Consider the following 26,228-nt stretch of genomic DNA (forward strand, 5'->3'; position numbering starts at 1 on the left):
GTAACTTTACCACAGTTTTATGTGGAACTGGACGTTAAACTTTTCAAAAAAAAAAAAAACAGAGAGAGAGAGAGGCATGTGAAGTCAATCCTTCGTGTTGCTTCGTTCTGCTCTTCGCTCCAAGTGTGCAGGCACAACTTGTCGGCAAAATATGCCAAAGCTTTTCTACCATTTGCATAACCATTTCTAAGTGAATGTATATTTTTCTTCTCTGTATAGCATATTCCAGATACGATCAAATTGCCAATTTGTAAAAAAAACCTCAGGTGACGGAGGGGAGTTAATGACGTTCAAAACAGCTGAGCGAATCCTCCGACCTGTAAGGCATTAGCATAATTTAAACACAAAAATGTTAGGAATGGTAAGCCCTTTTTTTTTTAAATAAGTCGTCTACAGGCAGTTAAAACATGACTTATGACATTATAGCAAGTAATTATTACTTTTTAACAGTGGATTGTAACAGTCCTCTGAAAGCCGGCGTCTAATGTGGCTTTCGAGTAAAATACTGTCAGACCTTTTTTACCCTCTAGGGCCACTGTAGTATTTTGTGGCAGTGTTACAAGTGTGCCAAAGCAATTCAGTACATGTGCGTCACGTGACGCATTCCAGAAATAAAAGCGCAGAGCATCTCCTAGCTACAACGGCCATGAGGAACATGGAGTCTTAAACTGGTAAGGGAGCTACAATGGAGGCAACTTATGCTAACCTAATTACCATTCTTCTTTTATGTTTATATTGTTGTTGTTGTTGTTTTTTTAAAGTGTGTTACCCACAATTGGAACAGTTTATTTAACTAATAAAATAACCTAAGAGAAGGCCTGACAAACGTGGAGTCTTAAATGTGAAGGGGAGCAAGGCAGCTATTGCTAAACTAAGCTAAGCTAAGCTAGGCACCTTTCTTCTTCAACATACAGTCGTCCCTCGTTTTTTTATCGCGGTTATTTGGTACTGAACATGACTTGGATAAACACATGTCCGCAAGGTAAGAAATGTATCAATACATAAACATTTTTTATAGTGAAAGCATAAAAAATACTTATGACCTTATGAAAAGATTTTTTTTTCAAACATTACTAAATGCCTTAAAACATTAAAAAAAACACCCATATAGTCACCTTCATTCTCGTTGAACCAAATGTGGTAGTCATGAGTGTGTTCTGTCACTTCACTCTACGATCCTCCAATTGTCATTATATTAGCCGTCGCCCAGACACTACAATACTTTGTCACATCCTGGGTAATTATCATATTTTACGGACTATGAGCCGCTACTTTTTTCCCAAGCTTTGAACCCTGGGCTTTACGGTGATGGCAGTAACAAGCTACGTATTTAACTAAGCTCCGTAGCGTAACTACATTTTCCAGTAGCTTGGCGGTAACTTAGCTACTTTTTTAACGAGTAGCTTTTCCTCTAGCTTAGCTACTTTTAGACCTCTGCAGCGAGGTAGCTTACATCAAAGCTACAAGCTGCAAAGAGAGAAAATGGACTGCAAATCCAGGCCAAAAAAATACGTAGACAAAATCCAGTGACTGGATGGAGAACAATACATATGAAGAAAAGCCATGATGATCTATTGGTGTTCATATGATGAGTCACTATTGGTTAAGGTTACGGACTGGCCAATCAGAGGAAAAATAAGGTGGGTCATCGAAACTAGTAAGATAAATCATAAAAGTCACACACTTATGTCACAAGACGACGAAGGAGTCAGAGACAGAGGGACGCTTCAAGCTGACCACTCAAAATAATAGAAACACTTGAAAATGACAGAGGAATTTCCTCCCGCAGATTAGATTGTTCCTTAAGTGATGAAAATGACGTGCAGGAAACCCACAATAATGTGTGTTCTTGTCTTAATTTATATAAATCTATGCGTTTAGAGAAAACAATGCCCAAAACCTTAGTTTTTGGTTGTTTACTCTGTAAACCAAAATCCCAATTGTTCTATTCGTGTAAGGCGTCCAACACAAATTTAGAAACACACATTAAGGTGTGATAAGTTCATGAAAAGTTTTACTGCACATAACCATTACTAACTGGTCCCAAGCAACACACACGTCTTTGATTTTTTTTTTGTCAAGATATAGATGGATGCTGTATTTTACTGTTGGTAAAGAAAATGGACAACATTAGAGGCGTGGGCCAAAGAAAAGGCAGACTGACTAAAATACATGCAGTGGGGTACGGGGACCTTTAGAGGTAGTTGTCGGGTGTTCCCAGCTAAATGACAAATAGTTAATAGCAATGGACCCTTATTGGGTCCATTTTTACATTCTCAGTTACATTAATATATAGATATAAATACTGTTTAATGGCACTTTAATGTAGCAAGTTACTTTTAAACATGTAGCTTGTACTGTAGCTTGTAGTCTCTGGGTAACTTGGAGCTTAGCTTACTACATTTTCCAAGTAGCTTGCCCGTCACTGGATATATATTTGCTAACGGCAATAATGTTTTGTATACACCAAACTTACATAGTGGTAATACCAACACATAGTTTGGAAAGGTGTGTTAATGTTTGTACTATGGCGCCATCTTTTGGACAAGTTTACTCACTGCAGTTGCTGCGAGTTGGTACAGTATTTACTTATTTTTTGTGCCTTGAATCGGAAGTATAAGTTATGTTCTGTCTACTACTTGTCAATAGCGTTTCTACTCATATGGTTTCTACATTCATCCCTCCAAGCAACATATATAAGTTTTACAATTTAACTAAAACTATTCATACTCACTAAACCGTCAAGTGTGATTGCAGTGTTTTCATGCATATTTGTACATGCTATCATACTATAATCAAGCTAGCGACATTAGCTAATATGCTATATAAGATCAAATATGTATAAGCTAGGCCAGAAACATGTAGAATATGCTTTAAAATAAATGTGTTTTTTTTTATTTGCCATGTTGTGGAGCCGCAGTATTAGAAGCGAGGGGCGACTGTATTTTTTTTTAAATGTTACTCAGAATATTGAACTGTTTAACATATGTTAATATCCAAACAAATAACTAAATAGTAGCATCTCGCAAAACTCTTTCTTTTTTATTTTTGTCAATCATGTTTGCATGTGCATTTCTCGTATAAGCTTGTTGATGCCAAAGCCTGGAGTTTGATCGGTGCATGCACAAGCTAACGACGACAGCGTACCTCACTGCTCTCCATCATTGACTCAATTCTAATATGAGTGCAACTGGCCTGCGTGACTCTTTTTGAACATTTTTCTGTACACGGGTGTGATAAAATGTGTTATATAAATGGCATGATATTGTTGTATGAAATGGTTTACCGCCTGGCGTTCCAGTAATGGCCCGATACTTCTCATGTTCCAGTTTGTTTGCTCAAGGAGGAAAATGTAAATGCATTAAGGTTTCACATTGTGGTATTAACATTTACTGATTACTTAGGTTGAAAGGGGAATTGCACTTTTTTTTTTTAAATGTTGCCTATCCACAATCCTGATGTGAAACAAGAACACGTGTATTTTTCTTCCAAATGTATTCTAATGAGTGAAACTGCTAGCAAGAGTCAGCTAACAATGTAGGTAATGGGGATTTGATCAATTCCACCTTTAAAGCGCTTTAAAAACATCCTAAAACCTCCATTGACGTATGTAGTGTACATGCTGTATGTATGTTTATATGTAATGTAGTACCAGGCACATTCATGCCGAGTTTAAGCCTATGTATTTTCCGGCATTGATTTCACAGAGCGTATCACAACGTTCGTTAGTTCCAATAACTTCCACTAGTCATGGCAGACTTCATGAGAACCAATGACCACTACTTTGGGACAAATGGATGATCCAGAACATTGTATTTTTGAGCCTGAATATAAAAAGGAGGGTAGGCAACAAGTTTTAGAAGCTGTGTGATAAGCAAATCCAGCATTAGTGAAACACTACACAACATGCAGAAGTTGTGCTAAGTGTTAAACAAGAAATAAAAACGATGAACATTACAAAACAATCACTTACTGTACTGTATCCACTCTCACTAGGCTACCAACTGATGGAATGGTTATATATTTCAGCACAAGACGTGTGTCCCTCGTTTGGATGATAAATTCAACAAAATCCTCACTCCTCAGGTTAAAAAAAATTCTCGAAGCAAACAAGCATCGTTTAGGTGTTGCTAGCAATGTCTTCAGGTTTACCGCATTTCCTTGACTAGCCGCCGGGGCGCTAATTAATTTAAAACCTCTTCTCACTCCTGCGCTTACCAAAGGCATGCGGTAAAAGTAAGCATGCGCTATTTATTTTAAAACCTCTTCTCACGCCGGCACTTACCAAAGGTATGCAGTAAAAATTTGAGTGTGATGTAAGCTTGGACCTTACATCCTACTGAATAGCTCTTAATCTTCTTCCTTTTATGCGATTTCAAATTACCGGTATTGAAATCAGCCTCCTCCGAGTTTGACCCGGCAGTAATTCAAGGCAGGCGCATACTATATGTCCTGTGGCAATTCAAGGAAATACGGTAAGTTGAATGTCAAAGTTGACCAGCTTCTCGGCTTATGACCACAAAGTTCTAATATAAAATTGTATGGCATGATTTATATTCTAGCACTTTAAAGAACTCTGAGGATGCAGCAGCTCAGTAGATCAAGAGCTGCACTAGCTTGATTACCTCTGTAGAGAGTACATGGTGTTACTAAAAATACTTCCTTGGTGTTTTAATAACAATTTTAATAATACTTGGTTAATTTATAGGTCACGTAATGGGGATTAATAGGCAGAATAGATCTATCCCATTAGCTACATTGCTAGCCGTCTTGATTTTTTTATTTTTTTTCAAATTTAGAAATCACATTAAAAAAAAAAAAAAAAAAAGCCCAATGTTCTTGTCCCCAATAAAGGACTATGAGTGATAGGCAAAACCTTAAGTCCAAGCTGCACCGTTACAACATGGTTAGAGCTGTCCTGGCTGGTCCACCTAGTGTAGTTGATCCCAGCAATTAGAGAGGTTCTATCACAGTTATTAAAAGTTGGGGTAGATTAAAAAATGTTTGATGGGGTTGTGCTATTACATATTGCTGCTTTAAAGAAGTACATTATACCAAGGCCTATTCACTTGCTGGGTGAGTGGAATAAAGTAGTGCTCACATTCAATAAAAGTGATCCACACACCGATCTAAATCAATATGAGCCGGTGGTGGATGTGTGCATGATGATAGTTATTAATAACAGATTTTGACTGTTGATTTGTAGCTTCCAATGTTAATTTGCTGTTGTTTAAAAGGAAGGTTTAGTCTTGATTGGACATTGCTTGCTAATGCGTTTAATTTTATGTGTTAATGTTTTGGATGCTCTTAAGCGTTTTTGACCAGCAAAGCATGTTTCCTATTCCGGTCGATGCCTTCAAGGTATGCAGAAGTATAGACGTGTTTATTAGAGTTTGAAAACTCGGTGTCCTGTTAAGATGGAGATGTAGACGATGCAATCGATGTAACTCCTTTCTTCCGTGTGATCATCATTTATGCAACAGGATTGTTATGAGGAGTTTGGTGTATTGTAAACTGAATGGAACTGCTTGTGTGTTCAAAACATGCTGCTTTACTGCTTTCATAAAGAAATAAAACTCCTTCCCAGAAGGTGGCCTTTGGGTTTTTTTGTCTCTTCAAGGAGTCGAATATACAAATGAGACATTCCAGATATTTGCAATGTTGCGATCGCAGCAAGTTCATACAAATTCAACCAATCCTCACAGATCTGGTGTGGCCTCGCAACTGTGGCTGATATTTTTCATTTTCACCAATGAAATGTGATTCAAGTTAACTACGTAATCAAAACATGTGTTTCTTGTGTAGACAAACCAGGAACCACAAGGTGTAACAAAATCTCAACTTTGGTTTTGGACGATTACGATTCTGGTTCCTAACTATTCTGGATTCCAATTATTGTAAAAGGCAGGTTCAAAATGTTATTCTCACATGACTGTTTTTGAGCAGTATATAAATGTCAATCCTTTGAACCTGACAGATTGTTCCCATCAGGCTTTTATGCTGCTTATTGCGATACCGATCATCCATTTTTGAAATTGTCCAATACCAATCACATGCATTAACTGTAATTTAAAATTGTTCTATGGTGAGTGATTTTTGACAGTTGGATATTAACACCTATTTAACCAAATCCATTTTTTTGTTTATTACACTTCCATGTTTGATCAAAACAAAATTAACCATAGACACTAATTAAGCAAAAGCCAAAACTACTGCCTACTACTCATTTAAAGGCCTACTGAAACCCACTACTACCGACCACGCAGTCTGATAGTTTATATATCAATGATGAAATATTAACATTGCAACACATGCCAATACGGCCAGTTTAGTTTACTAAATTACAATTTTAAATTTCCCGCAGAGTTTCTTGTTGAAAACGTCGCGGAATGATGACGCGTGTGCGTTACGTCTCGAGTTAGAGGGGACATAGCGCAGCACAACTAGCGTCTCTTCTCATCGCACAATTGAACAGTATTTTGGAAATCTGTGTTGCTGAATCTTTTGCAATTTGTTCAATTAATAATGGAGAAGTCAAAGTAGAAAGATGGAGTTGGGAAGCTTTAGCCTTTAGCCACACAAACACACAGTGTTTCCTTGTTTAAAATTCCCGGAGGTGAAGCTTTACTATGGATCAGAGCGGTCAAGCGAACATGGATCCCGAACACTTGTCAACCGGCAGGTTTCGGTGAGAAAATTGTGGTAAAAAGTAGCCTCTTACCGGAGATCAGTGGAACTTCTGTCGTGCTGCTGCTGCCGTGACTAATTCCCTCAGAGACTGGCGTCAAGGCACCCGTGGACACACCCCTCCGACTATCAGGTACTATATAATGTCACTAAACCACTAGCAACACAATAGAAAGATAAGGGATTTCCCAGAATTATCCTAGTAAATGTGTCTAAAAACATCTGAATCGCTCACAATGCAATAGCTTTTTTTTTTTTAACTTTATTTTTTTTTTCTAGTCCTTCACTCTCACCATCCTCAGCCATGAATCTTACATCCTCGCTCAAATTAATGGGGAAATTTTCATTTTCTCGGTCCGAATAACTGTTTTTGTTGGAGGCTCCCATTATAAACAATGTGAGGATGTGAGGAGCCATCACACGGGTGACATCATCGTCTGTTACTTCCGGTAAAGGCAAGGCTTTTTTATTATCGACCAAAAGTTGTGAACTTTATCGTCGATGTTCTCTACTAAATCGTTTCAGCAAAAATATGGCAATATTGCTAAATGATCAAGTATGACCTGCTATCCCCGTTTAAAATCTCATTTCAGTAGGCCTTTAAATACTTTTTACCCTAAAAGTTCTCCTGTCCCCTAGGGAATTATTCCCTGAGTTTGTAAACATTAACAAAATAAGATTTTGGGAAAATAAAAATATCACTGTATCAACACTATCAATGTATGGATTGATCCGTTGTTCCCTTATGAGAGTGCCAAGCAATGGTTGCTAAACAGCAACAGACCAGTACGACAGCTGCTATACAACGCCTGTTAAAAATATGGAATCCCCTGTCTTGTTCATTTAGTTCAGGTGTCAGCAACTCGCGGCTCTTTGATCGCTCTGGTGTGGCTCATCTGTAAACTTGCCTTACCTTCCCGAATTTACCGGGAGATTTCTGACCTCAGTGACTTTCCCTTAAATTGTCTGAGGTTTGCATACTGCGATTTTCACTCGGACAGCAACATTGAGGGCGGGCTGTGATGGCAATACCCATAACATCTTCAAATACATGTAGTTGTGCTCGCTGCTACGCAACTCTATGTGCGTGCCGGCCGTTCACGTATTGTGTGAAACTTCTACTACAATCTTCAAGCGATTGCAATGCATACTTGTTCAACAGCCATGCAGGTTACACTGAGGGTTGTGATATAAACAGCTTTAACACTCTTACTAATATGCGCCATACTGTGAACCCACACCAAACAAAAATGACAAACACATTTCGGGAAAACACCCGCACTGTAACACAACATAAACACAACATAACAAATACCCAGAATCCCATGACACCCTAACTCTTCCAGGCTACATTATACACCCCGCTAGTACCAAACCCCGCCCCCCCCAACCCTGCCCACCTCAACCGACGCACTGTTGTGTTACAGTGCGGATGTTTTCCCGAAATGTATTTGTCATTCTTGTTTGGTGTGGGTTCACAGTGTGGCGCATATTTGTAACAGTGTTAAAGTTGTTTACACTGGCACCCTCAGTTTGACCTGTGTGGCTGTTGAACAAGAATGCCTTGCAGTCGCATGTGTGCGTCTGCAGAAGCCACATACAACATGTGACCTTACTGGTATGCAATTGTACAATTTGTGGAGGTCACTAAAGACATTGCTATCGTAGCACGCCCTTATATTTGTTGATTGGGTATAACTCCGCAGACGTCCGAAGGTACTGTTTAGTCACTTTGAAACCCACGAGTCACCCAGACAAATCGGGAGGAATTGCATGCGTGATGCTAATAATTGGCATTCATATAAAACTCACTGGCTGCACTAATATCAAATCTTCATATTTAATTGCGGGCCACGTGTGTGAGATCCCTGGTTTATACATACTGTAGCACAAAGCAAAAAAACGTTGTATACAGTGTTATTTCATTATAAATTTCAAGAGTCTCGTGGCTCCCATTATTTTCTTTATTTTGTGAAACGGGTCCAAATGGCTCTTTGAGTGGTAAAGGTTGCCGCCCGCTGATTTAGTTGATTCATTTTGAAGAAAAAAGACAACAGGCATGACCCAAAACTATAGTCTTTTCAAACGGCAACGTTCTGGTCTTAAGAAACACTAAATGAAATACAGAAAAAACATTGTCAGTAATGGTTTCATGTCTAGATTAAGCAGAGAGACAAATATATGGCATCACTTAATTTTGATTAAAAAAAAAATGGAATCACCCTATAAATCTTCATTTATAAAACTTGCACTTGGATTAGATTAAATATGTTCAAAATAAATGTTCCCACCTTGGAAAGCTGTTGCACCAGGTGGATTGTCTTGAATCATGGTTTCAACACGAGAGATGTCAATTGAAAAAAGTATAGAGTATTGTCAAAGTTCTTCAAGAAGGTAAATCATCGCGTAATGTTAGAAAAAAGTTGATTGTTCAAAATCGGCTGTGTATAAATTTTGTGAACATTGTAAAATTTGTAAAACATTGTAAAAAATATTTTTTTTTTTCCAAGATGGCGCTGCTGTAGTGGCTGCTGTAGGCAGGAGCTCTGTGCTCTTGTGTCATCCTTTTGTGTTTCCCTCTTGTTTTCATGTCTTATTATATTTTTTTGCCTTTTGGTCCGGGACCCTTGGGACTGTGTGACAAGGGGTGCCACTTTCGTGACCTCTGTTGTGCTTTTTTTTGTGGACTTCTGGATCTGCCTCCCGGGAGCCTTTTGGCCATGGAGACCAGCTGCTGGGTGTCTGCCACACCGGAGTCGGTTTGGAGGGACTGGCGGAGATGCGGATGAGGGGACAGGACTGCAGAGTTTGGAGGGATTGGAGGAGATGCGGATGAGGGGACAGGACTACAGAGTTTGGAGGGACTGGAAGAGGTGCGGATGGGGACAGGGCTGCGGAGCTAGCACTGAGCGCTGGGACGGAGAGGCTTTGCGGTGTCTTGGCTGGGTGAGCAGGTGTCGGACACCTCAGTCACCTTGGACGTATCCTCGCTCATCCATGCGGACTGGACATAGGCCGAAAATGGAGTCGGCTGTCTTGGTTGCTTTGTTGGGTCTGCTCCTGTCTCTGGCCATGCTCCCTCCACCCCAGCGGACGATGGCGTGGAACACCGCAGAGGCCACCACAGTGGATATGTTTATTTTACTTTTTATTCATAGCTAGTATGTAGAAGTGTCTGGTTGTATCTGCTGCTTTAATGTCTTTAATGTCCTCTGTGTTCTTTGATGTTTGATGTTTCCCTCTTACACACATGTAAGAGGGATGTGTACCATGGCTATGAGTTGTTTTTTCCCTTGGCCTCAGTCTGCACCTCCTCTCCAGGGCCCAGGCTAAGACCGATTTTTTTTATTTTGTTTTAATCTTCTATTCCCCCTCCTTGTTTACCTGTATCTCATCTTTTTTGTAAGGGGCGCTGGAAGCCGGCAGACCCGTCAGCGATCCTGTTCTGTCTCCCTGTAATGTTTGTCTAAACTTGAATGGGATTGTGCTGAAAATTTAAATTTTCCTGAAGGAACTCTCCTGACGGAATAAATAAAGTACTATCTAATCCATCTAATCTAAAATAGGCAGGGCAGCACGGTGAACAGGGGTTACTGCGTCTGCCTCACAATACAAAGGTCCTGGATTCAATCCCGGGCTCGTGATCTTTCTGTGTGGAGTTTACATGTCCTCCCCGTGAATGCGTGGGTTCCCTCCGGGTACTCCGGCTTCCTCCCACTTCCAAAGACATGCACCTGGGGATAGGTTGATTGGCAACACTAAATTGGCCCTAGTGTGTGAGTGTGAATGTTGTCTGTCTATCTGTGTTGGCCCTGCGATAAGGTGGCGACTTGTCCAGGGTGTACGCTGCCTTCCGCCCGATTGTAGCTGAGATAGGCACCAGCGCCCCCCGTGATCCCAAAGGGAATAAGCGGTAGAAAATGGATGGATGCATGTAAAATAGGTTGACCATATTCTGAAATCCTAAAAAGAGGACACATATGCGTGCCAAGGCCGGTGAAAAGTTGCCAATGATACTTGAACTTGCTTTATAAATAAAATATTTATTTAAATAAAGCATTTTTTCTCCTCTGTTGACAGCAGTGTTGGCGCTAGGAATTTTCAAAATTACCCCATAAAGTCATAAGAATGGGGTCCCACAGTAAATTGTTGGGGTCCCACTTTTTTGTAAGCGTTTTGAAAACAAATGATAAACGTATGCATTGTCCTGTTATATCTCACATTATATACTGTGTTTTGGAAAACGGTTGTATACAGTTAGAAACATTTATTCACTTTCTTCTTTCCTTCATGGATCTAAACTTTACCGCTGCTGGTAGTTTTTTCTGTTTTTATTTAATAAGTTGTAGGTGTATTTATTTCAGTAGAAAAGTGTAAAAAGTGTTTTGCTTCGGTCATGAAATGATAATGGTGTGCCAGGGCATACATACATTTTATATTCAACACTTAAATCTCTGGAGTCTACATCAACTTCAGATCTGTTTCTCATTTCAAAATGTTAGTTTTTTTTTTTTATGTTGTTATTTTTGTTTGTTTTCTTGATATATATATATATATATATATATATATATATATATATATATATATATATATATATATATATATATATATATGGGTGGAAGGAGATGGCACAACAGCAGAAGTACAACTCAATATATTTTATTGAGTGATTGATGAATACGTGGGATGTGTGTGCTACTAGGTGTTATGCATGCGAGTTATGTGCTGGGATTAATATCTGTAAATACCTTAAGGAGTGTTGTCAAGTGTGTAGAATGAAAGAGTCCAAATTCCAAAGGAAGAGACAGGGAAGTCCGATGTCCATAGGGTTTGTGGTGCAGGAGAGAGCGTCCGAGGTCCAAACAAAGTGTCAATATCGAGAGGGCAATCCGGGTCCAGGGAAAAAGGAATGAGCAATGATGCACTAGACTGGGAAGCAGAAGGAAGATGAGGATGAACAAAAATAGGCACAAGGAAACAAGTCACAGGGAATACTACTGGTGGGAAGTCAGAGACCTGAAGCTTACTGCGAGCAGAGCGACGTTCCAACGTCGAGTGATCAGCAGCGAGTCCTTTTATCTGGTTGTCTGTAATCCCCGTCGGCTGTGCTGATTGAATATGGACGCCGGCTGTGGCGGCGTGGTCTGCGCAGCATGTGTGTGGGCGTCTCCAGACGCGCTCACAGAGGAGCTGCAGAGTGCACCTACAGAAGAGGGAAAAGCGGACTGCGCATGTGCTGCAACAGTGCCCCTCACCCTATGCGAGGCCCCAGACAAGCGCTGAAGAGCTCCTGGATTGGCTCGATAGAACTCCTCCAATAGTGAAGGATCGGCAAGGTAGGAAGCAGGAATCCACGACCTATCCTCAGGCCCATACCCCTCCCAATCGACTAAATAAACTAATCCTCTACCTTGCCTGGGGACCCCGAGGATCTCCTTAACCGTCCAAACCGGGTCACCGTTGTCCACAATTCTGGGAGGAGAAGGGGCGGGATCAGGGGAGGAAAGTGGAGATCTAGCAATAGGCTTAATTTGGGACACATGGACTACAGGTTGTCGCTTGACTGAGGGGGGTAAGGATAGTTTTGCTGCCACCGGGTTGATTATCGCCTCTATAGTATAAAGTCCGACAAAACGGGGTGTGAGTTTACGGGAAGGTACCTGAAGATGAAGATCTTTAGCCAGTAAAATAACCTGTTGACCCGGAGAATACGAAGGAGTCGGAATGTGTCTTCTATTAGCCATTAAGCACATCCTCTCGGAGGATCTGAGCAGAGAGGCTCGAGCGGCTTTCCAGACTTGACGGCATCTTTGATGTGTTTGCTGGATGAAGAAACCCCTGCTTTGATCTCCTGTTGAGGAAACACAGGTGGCTGATAACCCAGAGAACACTCGAATGGCGACAACCTGGTAGCCGAGCTATTCAAGGAATTGTAGGCAAACTCGACCCAGGGCAGAAACTTGCTCGATGATGAAGGTTGTCTGGTGGATATACAACGCAGCATGGTTTCCACACTCTGGTTTGCTCTTTCTGCCTGGCCGTTGCTCTGAGGATGATAACCAGAGGTAAGACTGACCGTAGCCTACGGTCTGAGACAATGTCCACAAGGATGCCATGTTGCTTGACAATGTGAGTAGTGAGAAGATCAGCAGTCTCAGAGGAAGAGGGAAGTTTGTGTAAACGGACAAAATGTGCGGTCTTGGAAAATCGGTCAATGATGGTGAGTATAGTGGTGTTACTTTGGGGAGGGGGAAATCCAGTGATGAAATCCAGAGAAATGTGTGACCAAAGACGACTGGGAATGGGAAGAGGACGCAGCAGTCCTGCCGGCGGCCTGTGGGGCGGTTTATTACGAGCACAAGTACTACATGTGGCGATAAACTCACGAGTATCATTAGCCATGGACGGCCACCAGAACAGCCGACTGATGAAAGAAAGGGTGCGCTGAAATCCCGGATGGCAGGAGAAAACACTGGAATGCCCCCAATCCAGAACTCGAGGTCGTAGCTCGCGAGAAACGAAGAGTCTGTTTGGAGGTCCCCCCCCAGGTCCCGGACTAACCTTCAGGGTGTCTTTGACTAGATCTTCCACCTCCCATGTGACCATGCCGATAATTCTGGAGGAAGGGAGAATGGTTTCCTCCTGGGTGTTACAATTGGTCTCCTCCGAAAACTGACGAGAGAGGGCATCCGCCTTGGTGTTTCGAGAGCCAGGTCTGTAAGAGAGTATATAGTCAAAATGACCAAAAAATTGGGACCATCGGGCCTGTCGATCATTGAGTCTCTTGGCCGACCAAACATACAGAAGATTTCGGTGGTCCGTGAGGACCTGAAACTGATGTTTGGCCCCTTCCAACCAATGCCTCCACTCTCTCAAGCCTTCATGGACTGCGAGTAACTCCTGATTACCAGCGTCATAATTTCGTTCCGAAGGGGATAAACGTCTCGAAAAGAAAGCACAAGGATGAACCCTGTTGTCCTGCGTGTAGCGTTGGGAGAGTACTGCCCCAATCCCGTAGTCGGAGGCGTCAACCTCAACGATAAATGGACAGTCTGGGTCCAGAAACGAAACTCCTCTTGGGAAGGCCGTTCCCACTTCTCGATCCCACTGAAACGGTATGTTGGTTGAAGTCAAAGTATGGAGAGGTGCGGCCAACTTACTGAAGTCTTTTATGAAGCGTCTGTAGAATCCAGCAAATCCAAGGAAACGTCACAGGTCAGTTCGAGTAGTGGGTTGAGGCCATTCTACCATTGCCTTCACCTTCTTGGGGTCAGCCATGATATGACCCTTTTCAATGACAAAGCCAAGGAATTCAACTGAAGATGAATGAAACTCACATTTCTCAGCTTTGATGAAGAGACGGTTCTCCAGTAATCCTTGCAGGACGAGGCGAACATGCTGTTGATGTTCCTGTGGGTCTTTAGAGAACATAAGAATATCATCCAGATAAACGACTACAAACCGGTCTATCATGTCCCTGAGAATGTCGTTCACGAGGGCCTGGAAAACTGCGGGGGAATTGGTAAGACCAAAGGGCACAACTCTATATTCGAAATGACCCGGGTGATTACTAAATGCAGTTTTCTATTCGTCTCCCTCTCTGATGCGTACCAGATGATAAGCGTTGCGTAGATCTAGTTTAGTGAAGATGGTGGCTGGAGTGAGGGGTTTGAAGGAGGAATTGAGTAGGGGTAAAGGATATTTGTTCTTTATGGTGATGCAATTGAGTTGTCGGTAATCGATACAAGGCCGGAAGGATCAATCATTCTTCTTGACAATAAAAAACCCAGTGGCTACAGATGACTTGGAAGGTGTGATCATACCAGAGGCCAGAGACTCGGAGATGTAGTCCCTCATGGCGTTCTTCTCAGGGATAGAAAGGTTATATAGTCGGCTGGATGGAAGGACTGCATTGGGATTCAAATCAATAGCGCAGTCGTATGGTCTGTGGGGTGGAAGAAATAAGGCTCGGGCCTTACTGAAGACTGCAGCCAAGTCATGATGAATCCCCGGGATACGTGAGAGGTCAATAGGGGAAGAACGCGATCTTGGTCCTTCAGGGTGTACCACAGCAGAACGGAGACAGTTAGCGTGACAATGGTTGCTCCAGGCCAGTATTTTATCAGTCGACCAGGAGATGTGGGGGTCATGAAGCTTCAGCCAGGATTGGCCGAGAACCAGGGGCGCTACCGGAGCATCCAAAACCCAGAAGCTGATGGTCTCTGTGTGGTTACCAGAAAGGGACAGACATAACGGTTTAGTGCGATGTTTAATAGGCCCTAAAGGGTGACCATCTAAGGCCTGGGCAGAACAAAAGTCTCAAGTGAAATTAACGGAATACCACTTTCCTTGGCATACCTTAAGTCCAGGAAGCTCTCGTCAGCCCCCGGGTCCACATATGCCTCCACCGATAATGTCCTATCCTCCCAAGTCAAGGTAGCAGGAAATAGAATACTTGGGTCCCTCCTGGAAAAAGGTGTGGGGGTTGTGGTATGGCTCACCAGGATCCCCTTGACTGGTGAGCCCGATCTTTTGGCCGAACAGGGCAGTTATGGCTCTGGTGGTCTGCCATACCACAGTACAGACATAGACGTCATTGAAATCTCCGTTCACGTTCCTCAAAAGTGAGCTGACATCTTCCGATCTGCATGGGTTCTGGGGAAGAACTAAGACCCGGATTAAATGTGTCTGTTTGTCTCGGGAAGATCCGGTTGGTAGAGCGAGGAGATCTTGCCATAGTCGTGCCGCCGAAGTCGCTCTCCCTTTCCGCCTCTCGTTCCGAAAGTCGCTGATCGAACCAAAGGTGCTAGTTCTATAAGTTCAGAACAAGAAGACGGCCGCTTGAATCAAACCATGCTTGATAGTCTCAGTAAGCCCTCTTCTGTAGGCACTCAGAAGAGCTCTGTCAACCCATCCACTCTCGGCTGCCTAAGTGCGGAACTCCAGTAGTTAGCCACAGATCGGGGGCCATGTCTGAGGGAATGAAACCTAGATCTTGTCTATTCTGGACAGCAGTTAAGCAAATGCGAAACCAAGTTTGTCCTCCAAGGTGGTAAATCGTAGGACAGCCTCGATAGTGGATATTTCCCTAGGAGGAGAAGATCGGACCAGAGCGCCGGGTGGAACTCTTGTTGTGCCGTCTGGTTCCATACTTGGAACGTACTGATAGATAGAGATAGAGATAGAGATATATATATATATATATATAGATGGGTGGAAGGAGATGGCACAACAGCAGAAGTACAACTCAATATATTTTATTGAGTGATTGATGAATACGTGGGATGTGTATGCTACTATGTGTTATGCATGCGAGTTATGTGCTGGGATTAATATCTGTAAATAATTTAAGGAGTGTTGTCAAGTGTGTAGACTGAAAGAGTCCAAATTCCAAAGGAAGAGGCAGGGAAGTCCGATGTCCAAAGGGTTTGTGGTGCAGGAGAGAGTGTCTGAGGTCCAAGCAAGGTGTCAATATCGAGAGGGCAATCCGGGTCCAGGGAAAGAGGAATGAGCAATAATGCACGAGACTGGGAAGCAGAAAGAAGATGAGGATGAACAAAAATAGGCTCAAGGAAACAAGTCACAGGGAATACTACTGGTGGGAAGTCAGAAACGTGAAGCTTACTGCGAGCAGAGCGACGTTCCAACGTCGAGTGATCAGCGGCGAGTCCTTTTATCTGGTTGTCTGTAATCCCCGTCAGCTGTGCAGATTGAAGATTGACGCCGGCTGTGGCGGCGTGTGGGCGCGGTCTGCGCAGCGAGTGTGTGGGCGTCTCCAGACGCACTCACAGAGGAGCTGCAGAGTGCACCTACAGAAGAGGGAAAAGCGGACTGCGCATGTGCTGCAACATTTCTACCCTTTTTGTCAAACAAAACTATGTTTTTTAATGGCAAACTCACAAAATATGCAAAATCTTCCATCAAAAATATTTTTCAAAGTGGAATATTTTATGTGACGTAATCAGGGTTTAATGGGTGGGGCGGGGGTGTATATTGTAGAATCCTGAAAAAGTCAGTGTTGCAAGGAGTTCTGGGTACTCTTTCTGTTGTGTTACGGTGCGGATGTTCTTCCAAAATATGTTTGTTGTATTCTTGTTTGGTGTGGGTTGACAGTGTGGCGCATATTTGTAACAGCATTAAAGTTGTTTATACGGCCACCCTCAGTGTGACCTGTATGGGTGTTGACCAAGTATGCCTTGATTGACAATCGTTCCACTATCTCGCTCTCTCGCTCTCTCCGTCTCTACCCCTCCCTCACGACTGTTGCTGCGTGCGGACACCTTTACAATTAGTTTTGTTTTTAAGCCCTCTTCACCATGTACATACATTGAAAATACATGCAACCTTGACACAAAACACCGGACATTTGAGGCATATAAGAAACCCCGCCCGGACAGTTCCACAAAAGAGGACATGTCCGGGGAAAAGAAGACGTATGGTCAGTCTATTGTAAAAAGCAAGCATGCTGGTAGACCACGGAAAAACATCAAAGTGTCAAGACAGCAAACCTAAAGTACCAGTAGAGTGGAAAACAAGTTCCTTTTATATTGAAGCTATTATCACATATATCTCATTTATGACCCCTAAAGAAGAGTATTTTGTTCCTCGTTAAGCCCATGCCTCGGAGACTGCAAGCTGTTATAAAAGCCAGACTTGGTGCAACAAAGTACTTGTGGTGTGTTGTAGTATATTTGTTTTTGTTTGTTTTTCGTGATTCCATCTGTTTTTCACTCTGCGTAATCTAAAAATGAAACTGTTACTGTCTACCACAATTTATCTGCTTGATTTCTAGCCAGAAAGTTGCCATTAGTAATGTCTATAGTTTTGTATCTTATCTGTTACACGCTTTGTTTCTACAAAACTCAACAACTAATGAGCCAAGTCTGGTGATTCCGTAATTTGTTTCCATAGGTTGTATTATCCTCTCTCTAGACGATTATAAATCTATGTGTTAATTTCATGTTAATAACTGCTTACGTAAAATGAAAAAACATTTGTGCAGCACTTTGTTATTGCCATTTGCCTGTGCATAAAAAGTGCTATATGAATAAAGTATGACTTCTGCTGTAACTTGGTTCCATTTACACTTTGAGTGTCCACCCTGAGATCGGTAGGTTGTGAGTTCAAACCCCGGCCGTGTCATATCAAAGACTATAAAAATGGGACCCATTACCTCCCTGCTTGGCACTCAGCATAAAGGGTTGGAATTGGGGGTTAAATCTGGGACGGTACAACGGGAGAAGAAGACGGCAGAGGAACGATGACGTCGTTAGCTGTCAGCGTATTTAATGACAGTTTAGTGTGTGAGTGAGATGTGTATTTAACCAAAGAGATGTAGTGTCACGAAGTGTGAGACTTATCTGAGTATGGTTGCCAGAGGGTGTTGAGGATGCGTGTTGGGATCCAGGCGGAAGTCCAGCAAGGAGGAATCGAACGTCGGGGAGCAGGCAGATGGTCAAGGGCAGGAGCTTGGTTTCGTGGTCGTTAGGCAGGCGTGAGGTCGATGTCCAGTAAGGCAAGGGAAAATCCACGGGAGGTCCAAGGTGACGAGACACACAACTCGACGACAAGGAAGGATGGCGGGAGGCTGGAAGACGACACAACACAGGAGACAATGAGCACAACAGGGAAGGAGCACAGGGAGATAATTTGCACATGCAGAGGAGCTAGATACGTGTGCGCTTACTGTACTGGGTACGTGAAGCTACGTTCTCGTGTCGGATCTCAGGCTGCGTCTGATCTTGAAGGCAGCTCGCTCATCACAGGCAGGTGTGTAGTTTGGTGAGTGTTTGCAGGTGCGAGGAGGCATGCCCGCAGCGGAGAGAGAGCACATGTGGGAGTGGCCCGTGGTGTGCTTGTCCGGACGGCCAGCAGGAGGAGACATAACAGGAAGAGAGGAAGCAGGAGTGTGACCCATAACAAAATCACCAAAAATGATTACCAGGCGCTGCCATTTCTGCTGTTCACTGCTCCCCTCACCTCCCAGGGTGTGAACAAGGGTGATGGGTCAAATGCAGAGAATCATTTCGCCACACCTAGTATGTGTGTGTGTGTGACAATCATTGGTACTTTAACTTTAATTTTAACTTCTTAAAGATGCCATATGTAGTAATGTGTCCAGAAATGGTACTGCAATCACAGGTAAAATTCTGTAGTTCCTTCTCAGTCTCCATGACTGAGGTTGCCAGAATCCGAATCCTACTCAAAGGAACTTCAAATGGCAATCGACAAGTCCTTCCTACGCTGTGAGTTTATGCTTCTTGCAAGATGGTTTACTAAGTAATTATGCCACATTTTACTGATGTTGATTAGCCAAATGTATTTGTAAAGTTATGCAGCAATATTTTCGTCCGGACAGATTGTTGGCATTACCCTGCTAAAATGTCTAGTTTGACCGCACGGATCACCATCGAAATAATTATATATAATAAAATATTATTTATAGGACTACTGTGATGGCAAACCAAGGCCAACAGTGACATAACCGCCACATTTCGTTCAGAGTAACTCTATGTTGCATCCAACCTGACGCCCTGCATTCTCTTCCATGTACACTTTCAGTGCAGGGTGCAATTCTATGAGCCAACCCACTTTACACAAAAAACACTTTATGGATAAATCATACAGCCTATGTCAATACACAAGGTAGAAAATCATTACCTGTAATGCATTATATTGTGCCAAACAAATACCACCCTCGTATTCAATTAGCCATGCTAATGTTGGAACACATTTCCTCAGCGTATCAGCATATTGAGAACGAAATAGGCACTGACACTACCCATATCCACATAGGTTTTATTCGTCTAAAATATATTTGGCCATGTCAGTTGGACGACATACAGGCTAACGAGCATATATTTCCCCCGTTAGCCTGTATGTCGATGTGTCATTGACCAGGCTAGCATGCTAACTAAGCTTTATACTAGGAGCTGAGCATCACACTAAACATTCGTTGCACGAACAAACTAGCTATGTTGGACAAGTTCATAGACTGTATTTGACAATATAGTTTACATAAGAAATGTCTATTCCCATTTATTACAAGTAATAAGAAAACGCAAATGCCTGACTTACCTATCAAGGAGGAAATTAGCAAGTTTGGCGTCAGTTTAAGAAATCTTCTCCGTGTGAAGACTCTTCTTCGGCATGGTAATGCCGGCGTTGTTTTCCCAAGGATGCGTCGAAGCAGAACACAGCAAAGGTATGTTATAAATGGATTTATTAAATAATAAATGGCTAGGAACAAAAACACCGGTGTAAAGAGAAAAAGGCAAACAAAAGACGCTAACGTGAAAGCTAGGATAAACACAAGGAAAACTAAATCTTGGTACGAGGACACAAAAGAGTAAACAAAAACATTCAGCATGAAAGCTGGAATACAAAGTGGCTTAGCGTAGGAGCTAGCGAGAAAATACATACAATTGAAAGATGAGAGTCGTCACTGTAGCACGTAGGCAAATTAGGATCCGAGAATGAGTAAACAGAAAAGGTGAGCTTAAATAGGAGGGTGAAAATTAGTAGCAGGTGTGCGGGGCGAGACTAACAGGTGGACTGATGCGTAACTATAGTGATGGACAAAAACAGGAAATAAACGGGTCAGACTGAGAATGAAACAAAGATGGAAAAAACAAACATGTGAAGATCTGAGCAGCAGATTGCAACACTCCGCTTTCAGTCGTCTCCATCTTTCAAAGGCATCACCGGTACAAATCCTTGTTTTGTTCCTGGCTTTGTCATGAATAAGTTGAGAATCGTAATGAGACCTTTTAGATTTACTAAGGTCTGACATATTTAGGACTTTACCAGTGGCAGTAGCCAGACAAAGATGGTGGTGTGTAACTGGCAACCTGGATGTGACACACTCCAAAACTTTGTAATTGGTCAAATGGTGTTGGGTGGGACATCGAAATTAAAACATCAAAAACATTTCTGCCTGTAAATCATATTTTGAAATGAGCATCTCCCTGATAGTGTGTTTGAAAAGAACATGCTTTATTAATGCCTTTTGACATATTGGAGCCATTTATTGATGACTTGACATGAAACTATTACATATGACACCTTTAAAGTTTACTAGGTTCTATGCACAGTTCAATGGCTTGCTCGGCTTTTAGCTCGCCTGGTCCTGCTTGCTCATTATTTGTGCGTAACATGTTTAGCCCCGTCCTTCAGTGATGATAATACTAAAGAACTGCAGTTTATTTGTAGCAATTGACAATTAGTGACTTGAGGGAGTGGCTCCTCACGGTGTTTGGAAATTCAGTTTGCTGCTAACTGCCTCTGTTGCAGCTAATTCTTCTAGAAGGCAGGATTAGCAATGCTAATGGGAATCAACATTTTAAAAGTTTGAATGGTTCTGGGAGAAACGGAATGTAAGATCCGGTTCACAAGGACGCTCGATGCCTAAACCTACTCATTCGTAGCGCAGAACCTCATCCGGCTCCCCGTCTTACGTGCTAAGCCTTCTGACTAATGTAGTATATTGGCATTTGGCTACACAAACACGGCCTAACTTCCTTGTAAAATATATTAACGTTTACGATGGACCAGATTTTTAACGGCAAAGCATAAACAGAGAATGTATAGACATCAAAAGGAAGCATTTGTAATACAAACAGAATAATGCAGTCTGCCCTCTAGTGTCATCTTGTAAGTTAGGAATAAAAGGTCACTATTTATTTACAAAGTAAACACAAATTTGTGTCAAAATAAAGCTTATTTTTTTTATTGTTAAAAACAAAATGTGTTTTGGAGGCGTTATAGTTACAAAGCAAAGCATAAACAGAGAATGTATAGACATCAAAAGGAAGCATTTGTAATACAAACAGAATAATGCAGTCTGCCCTCTAGTGTCATCTTGTAAGTTAGGAATAAAAGGTCACTATTTATTTACAAAGTAAACACAAATTTGTGTCAAAATAAAGCTTATTTTTTTTATTGTTAAAAACAAAATGTGTTTTGGAGGCGTTATAGTTACAAAAAAATACTTTGATAACAAATTTGCTTTAATTTTTTTGTTATCCATCGCAACTTTTTGAAAAAGTTGCCGCAAATTCAAGCCAGTGAAATTCTGGAAGGACTGACATATAAGTAAGTGATATATTGTATTAATGCAAACTTCAACTGTGTCAAATTCCTTAATGGGTGTTTGATTTAGGACTGAACACTCGCAGGGTCATCCAGGATGTCGACAGGATTTCCTGTCTTGTCCAGCAGGGGGCGCCACTTTGGGTCTTCAATGTCCTCCAGGAGTGCAGCCAGCTCAGCCTCCAACTTGCCAACAGTGTCCTCCACTTTCTGCAAAAATACAGAGGGTATGTTTGTCTGCATGGCAGCTAAATAATACATTAATAAGCTGTAGTATGAATAATGGAATCATCAGTCATGAATAATACAATATTTTCATTCATATGAATAATAGAGTTGCCCAAAGCAGTTAGTAAAGGGAAGGTTGTGTGAAGTATAACAGTTGTAAATAAGGCATGTTTGGAGCTCTTTAAACGTATAGCAGCAATAACTGACTTCAGAGTCGAAGAAGGATTCCGTGGTACAATTTGCTCTTGAAAAAAAAGTAGGGCGGCTTTACAAGACATAGTGAGCTGAAAAAGCTGTTATTTCCTGTCATCAATAGTTTGGCCTCTCACAAATAAACAGGACACAGCCACATTTGGTTTCAGGTGTGTCCATGAGCACCAGCTGAAAACGAAGGTCCATCCACCCAAACTCCATTGTGTTCTAAAAAGTGAAACCATTCTTCGTTGGAAGGTTGCCTACACTTTAGAAGATATATACTTCGATCCAACACAATCCCCTCAGACGAGAGCTGTCTTATCTAGCCCTTGAGCATGGACTGTGAAGCCCTCAATGACAGGAGTGCTCACACTTTTTCTGCAGGCGAGCTACTTTTCAATTGACCAAGTCGAGGAGATCTACCTCATTCATATTTTTAATTAATATTTATTTATTTATGAAAGATACATTTTTGTTAACAAGTTAATGGTGTTTAATGATAATACAAGCATGTTTAACACATACAGATTCCTTTATTTCATGAAGACAAGAATATAAGTTGGTGTATTATCTGATTCTGATGACTTTAATTGATTGGAATCAGACAGTGGTGCGGATAACGTACGCATTTTCAAATGGAGGAGAAAAAAAGTCCTCCTTTCTGTCCAATGCCACATGAAAGTGGTTGGATTTGGCATCTCATTTGTCCAACTTGCATAATCGTTTTTAAACCCTTTGTTATGAGAGTAGCATATGTGTGTGTGGCCCTTTAATTTGTTGACAGCAGGCGAGTGACGTCAGTGAGTGTGTGGGCGAGCGAGGAGAGGGAGCGGTCACTGAGGGTGGGGGAGAAATACATTGGCATCAAACTCCGTAGCTTGCTAGCTTGTGCACGCTAGCTTTCTGAGACTCTTATTTTGTTAGCACAGGCAGGATGAAGCAGGTCTTTTATGGTGAAGACAGGAACTGTGCAGTCGGTCTTTAGAGTTTTGACAGCAGGTACGGCCCAAGAGTCTGTTGAAATAAAAAGTGTTTCTCTCCATCCTGTCAGTGATTTTTTTCTTAAATATGAGCTTGCAGCAGCCAGCGTCATCTCACAAGATCCTCGGGTGCCGAGAATGTCAAACAACTGACGAAAGTGAAGTCTTGGTGAAGATTGATGATTGCTCATTTTTATGTCTATTTTTTTTATGCCTGGCTTGTGATCGACTGACACACTGTCCGCGAGCGACCGGTAGCTCGTGATCGACTGACACACTCTCCGCGAGCGACCGGTAGCCCGGGATCGACGTAATGCCCACCCCTGTTATATGACAATCTGAACAATCCGTCGGTGATCAATTCAATGCCCTGAGAATAAAATGACCTACACGAACAGGTATAATCATAGCCATGACAACACAAAGAATAAAAAAACATTTTTTTATTCTACTGTTTTGTCCCCAATCACCTTTTCCACCACATCCAGGCGGTTGTGAAGACTTGCGTGTTCCTGACATGCACTTGAAGGGGCCGCTCGAGGTGTTCTCTCAGAATCTGAAAGTCCAACAGAAAGTGCACATATGAGTGACTATTGCAGCCTTTTTCCACCACAGGAAATATACTTCCAGAACTTTTGTTATTGGCCATCTTGAAGGAACCACATTTGTCCCACCTTTACATGTATTACTTTTTAGGTTCCTAAAACCTTCAGACAGGCATATCTGATTTGATGGCTACTTAAAGTCAAAATACAAGTGATTGTCACACACACACTTAGTGTGGCGAAATTATTCTCTGCATTTGACCCATCACCCTTGATCACCCCCTGGGAGGTGAGGGGAGCAGTGGGCAGCACTTAGAGCTGCGCAAATGCAAATTACACTTGGCCACAGTACCTGGCCTTTTTAGTTCCAGGTACTACTCATAGGGCATTCAAAGCATTGTAACTGGACTGTTCGGTCTGTTTTCGATTGGTCGGATTTAGTCTGATTAGACTAGATCTGACCAATCCTAGCCTATGAGCATGAACTGATGAAGCCTGCTCAAATGAGAGGCATAACATCTTCTAAGACATACAGTACCGAATAGTCCAGTTGTGCTCTATTGAAGGCTTTGAAAATACAATGATACAATGATCTGAGGAATAAGAAATTCCATAGAGGTCCAAGTACTATATTTACTAGGAACTACAGTACCGGGAAAAATGGCTTGTGTATCAACAACAAAACTTTCCACTGTCATGTCATGTCATGGGGCTGTGGTAATGTGCTGGGTGGTAAGAGGCTAAGTTGCTTGTAATTTCCAGGATTTTTTTTAGAGATGAGGATATGTATGTAAAACATTCCTTTCTTTGATGCATTAAATCTTGCGCTTCTTTTTTTCCTTTCTGGACTCTGGCATGTGTATCAATTAGACATAGAAGGTCTACATTAACTTTCTCTTTGCAATAATCCTCAACATGAACAATACAGTGCATCCGGAAAGTATTCACAACCCTTCACTTTTCCCACATTTTGGTATGGTACAGGCTTATTCCAAATTGAAAAACTTTCATTTGTGCCCTTTAACTTCTACTGAAAATACCCAATAATGAAACTGTGAAAATGTTTTTTTTTAAATTGCAAATTTTTTCCAACTAAAATACTCACATGTACATAAATATTCACAGCCTTTGCGCAATACTTTGGTGATGCACCTTTGGCAGAAATTACAGTCTCAAGTCTGATTTAATACAACGTCACAAACTTGGCACACCTAACTTTGGGCAGTTTTGCCCATTCCTTTTTGCCCATTCCTCTTCGCAGCGCCTCTCAAGCTCCATCAGGTTGGATGGGGAGCGTTGGTTTCCATCCAGGATGTCTCTGTAGTTTTCTGCATTCATCTTTCCCTCTAGCCTGCTGCTGAAAAACATCCCCACTGCATGATGCTGCCACCACCATGCTTCGCTGTAGTGTTGGGATTGCCCTGATGATGGGTGGTGCGCTGTCAATACTTTCCAGATGCACTGAATAAGACTAAACAAAATCAAAAGAGCAGCTTACATGCATCATTGTAATATGAGGTGAATAACAGACCCAAGGTTGGAAAACTGGTCTAATTGAATTGAATTTTATTTCTTCCATGTTGTGCCCCTATTACACAGGATGTATGAAACCAATCACAAGCTGTTCAAAATGTATTACAATGTGGCTGACACTTGTAATAGATGTAAGCAGTCCCCTGGCAATTTGTTACAAATGTTCTGGTTATGTACGGAACATGTTGATTTTTGGTCAAAACATTTTTTTTCACTCTTCAAACCACTTACAATGCTGTGATGGAGCCACACTCGCTGTCTGCTTTATTTTATTTTATTTTTTGCATTCCACACAATGGAACGTTGTCAGCTTATGCTCGATACATGTTGGCCTGTTGCACCCTTCTAGATAGGTGTCTTATTCTTGGACTGGGAACATGGTTTACCTCCGTCTAATGAGCGATTGATCAGGCAAGTCTTATGTAATTTAAAATTGAAAAAGTTAAGGTTTTCTTTCAACGGCTGCAACCAACTGATGTCCATCATAGACATACTGCTCAATGGGTTATATTGACATCCGAAGGGACAAGCGGTAGAAATGGATGGATGGATGGAAGTTAATATACCATTTTCCAATATTTGTTGTATCTTGGCCATGTATGTCGTGTAAATTATTGTTTATTTATTTATTGTATTTTATTTTCCTTTCTCCTAATTGTGTATCTGTTAGTACCATTATTATTATTATCAAATTGTTTTATTTTTATTTTTCTTTACAAATATGAGGAGTACAAATGACTGCACTGCTTGACTTGTCAGCAAGGATCTTAAAGATGAAAACGTAATGAACTGATCTCATCCCACACTTTCGTAAATCCTGACAGAATTTGTGTACCATACTTAAAAGTATGATTTACAGTCAGGGTGGACAAACACCTCTCTGAACGCAGTGAACAGTTTTTAGGACAAAGTGTAATGACAGATATGTGGTCAATTTTAGAAATGCTTAAAATGTATCTGTTGTCATTTT

The 26,228-nt window shown here is 41.7% G+C and overlaps 1 protein-coding gene and 1 long non-coding RNA gene across 3 annotated transcripts in view; both read right to left on the minus strand.

Moving 5' to 3' along the window:
- Positions 1-15,954: 15,954 nt before the first annotated feature.
- On the minus strand, positions 15,955-19,086 carry LOC133558804 (uncharacterized). Its single transcript, XR_009808006.1, has 3 exons — positions 18,374-19,086; positions 16,313-18,274; positions 15,955-16,214 (listed from the first exon to the last, which is right to left on the minus strand). It is a non-coding gene; the product is annotated as an uncharacterized LOC133558804 (long non-coding RNA).
- A 1,575-nt stretch (positions 19,087-20,661) lies between these two features.
- Positions 20,662-26,228, minus strand: part of LOC133559281 (placenta-specific protein 9-like) — a 36,810-nt gene continuing 31,243 nt past the window's right edge. The window contains exons 3-5 of one of the 2 annotated variants that reach the window (XM_061910891.1): positions 24,937-25,146; positions 23,651-23,736; positions 20,662-21,987 (exon numbers count right to left, since the gene is read on the minus strand). In XM_061910891.1, coding sequence (XP_061766875.1) covers positions 21,844-21,987; positions 23,651-23,736; positions 24,937-25,146 — 440 coding nt within the window. In that variant the 3' untranslated portion in view covers positions 20,662-21,843. The remainder of the gene's footprint in view (positions 21,988-23,650; positions 23,737-24,936; positions 25,147-26,228) is intronic. The other variant, XM_061910892.1, reaches the window with a different exon arrangement.

This window comes from Nerophis ophidion, linkage group LG09, assembly GCF_033978795.1.
Source record: "Nerophis ophidion isolate RoL-2023_Sa linkage group LG09, RoL_Noph_v1.0, whole genome shotgun sequence".
NCBI classification, from domain to species: Eukaryota; Metazoa; Chordata; class Actinopteri; order Syngnathiformes; family Syngnathidae; genus Nerophis; species Nerophis ophidion.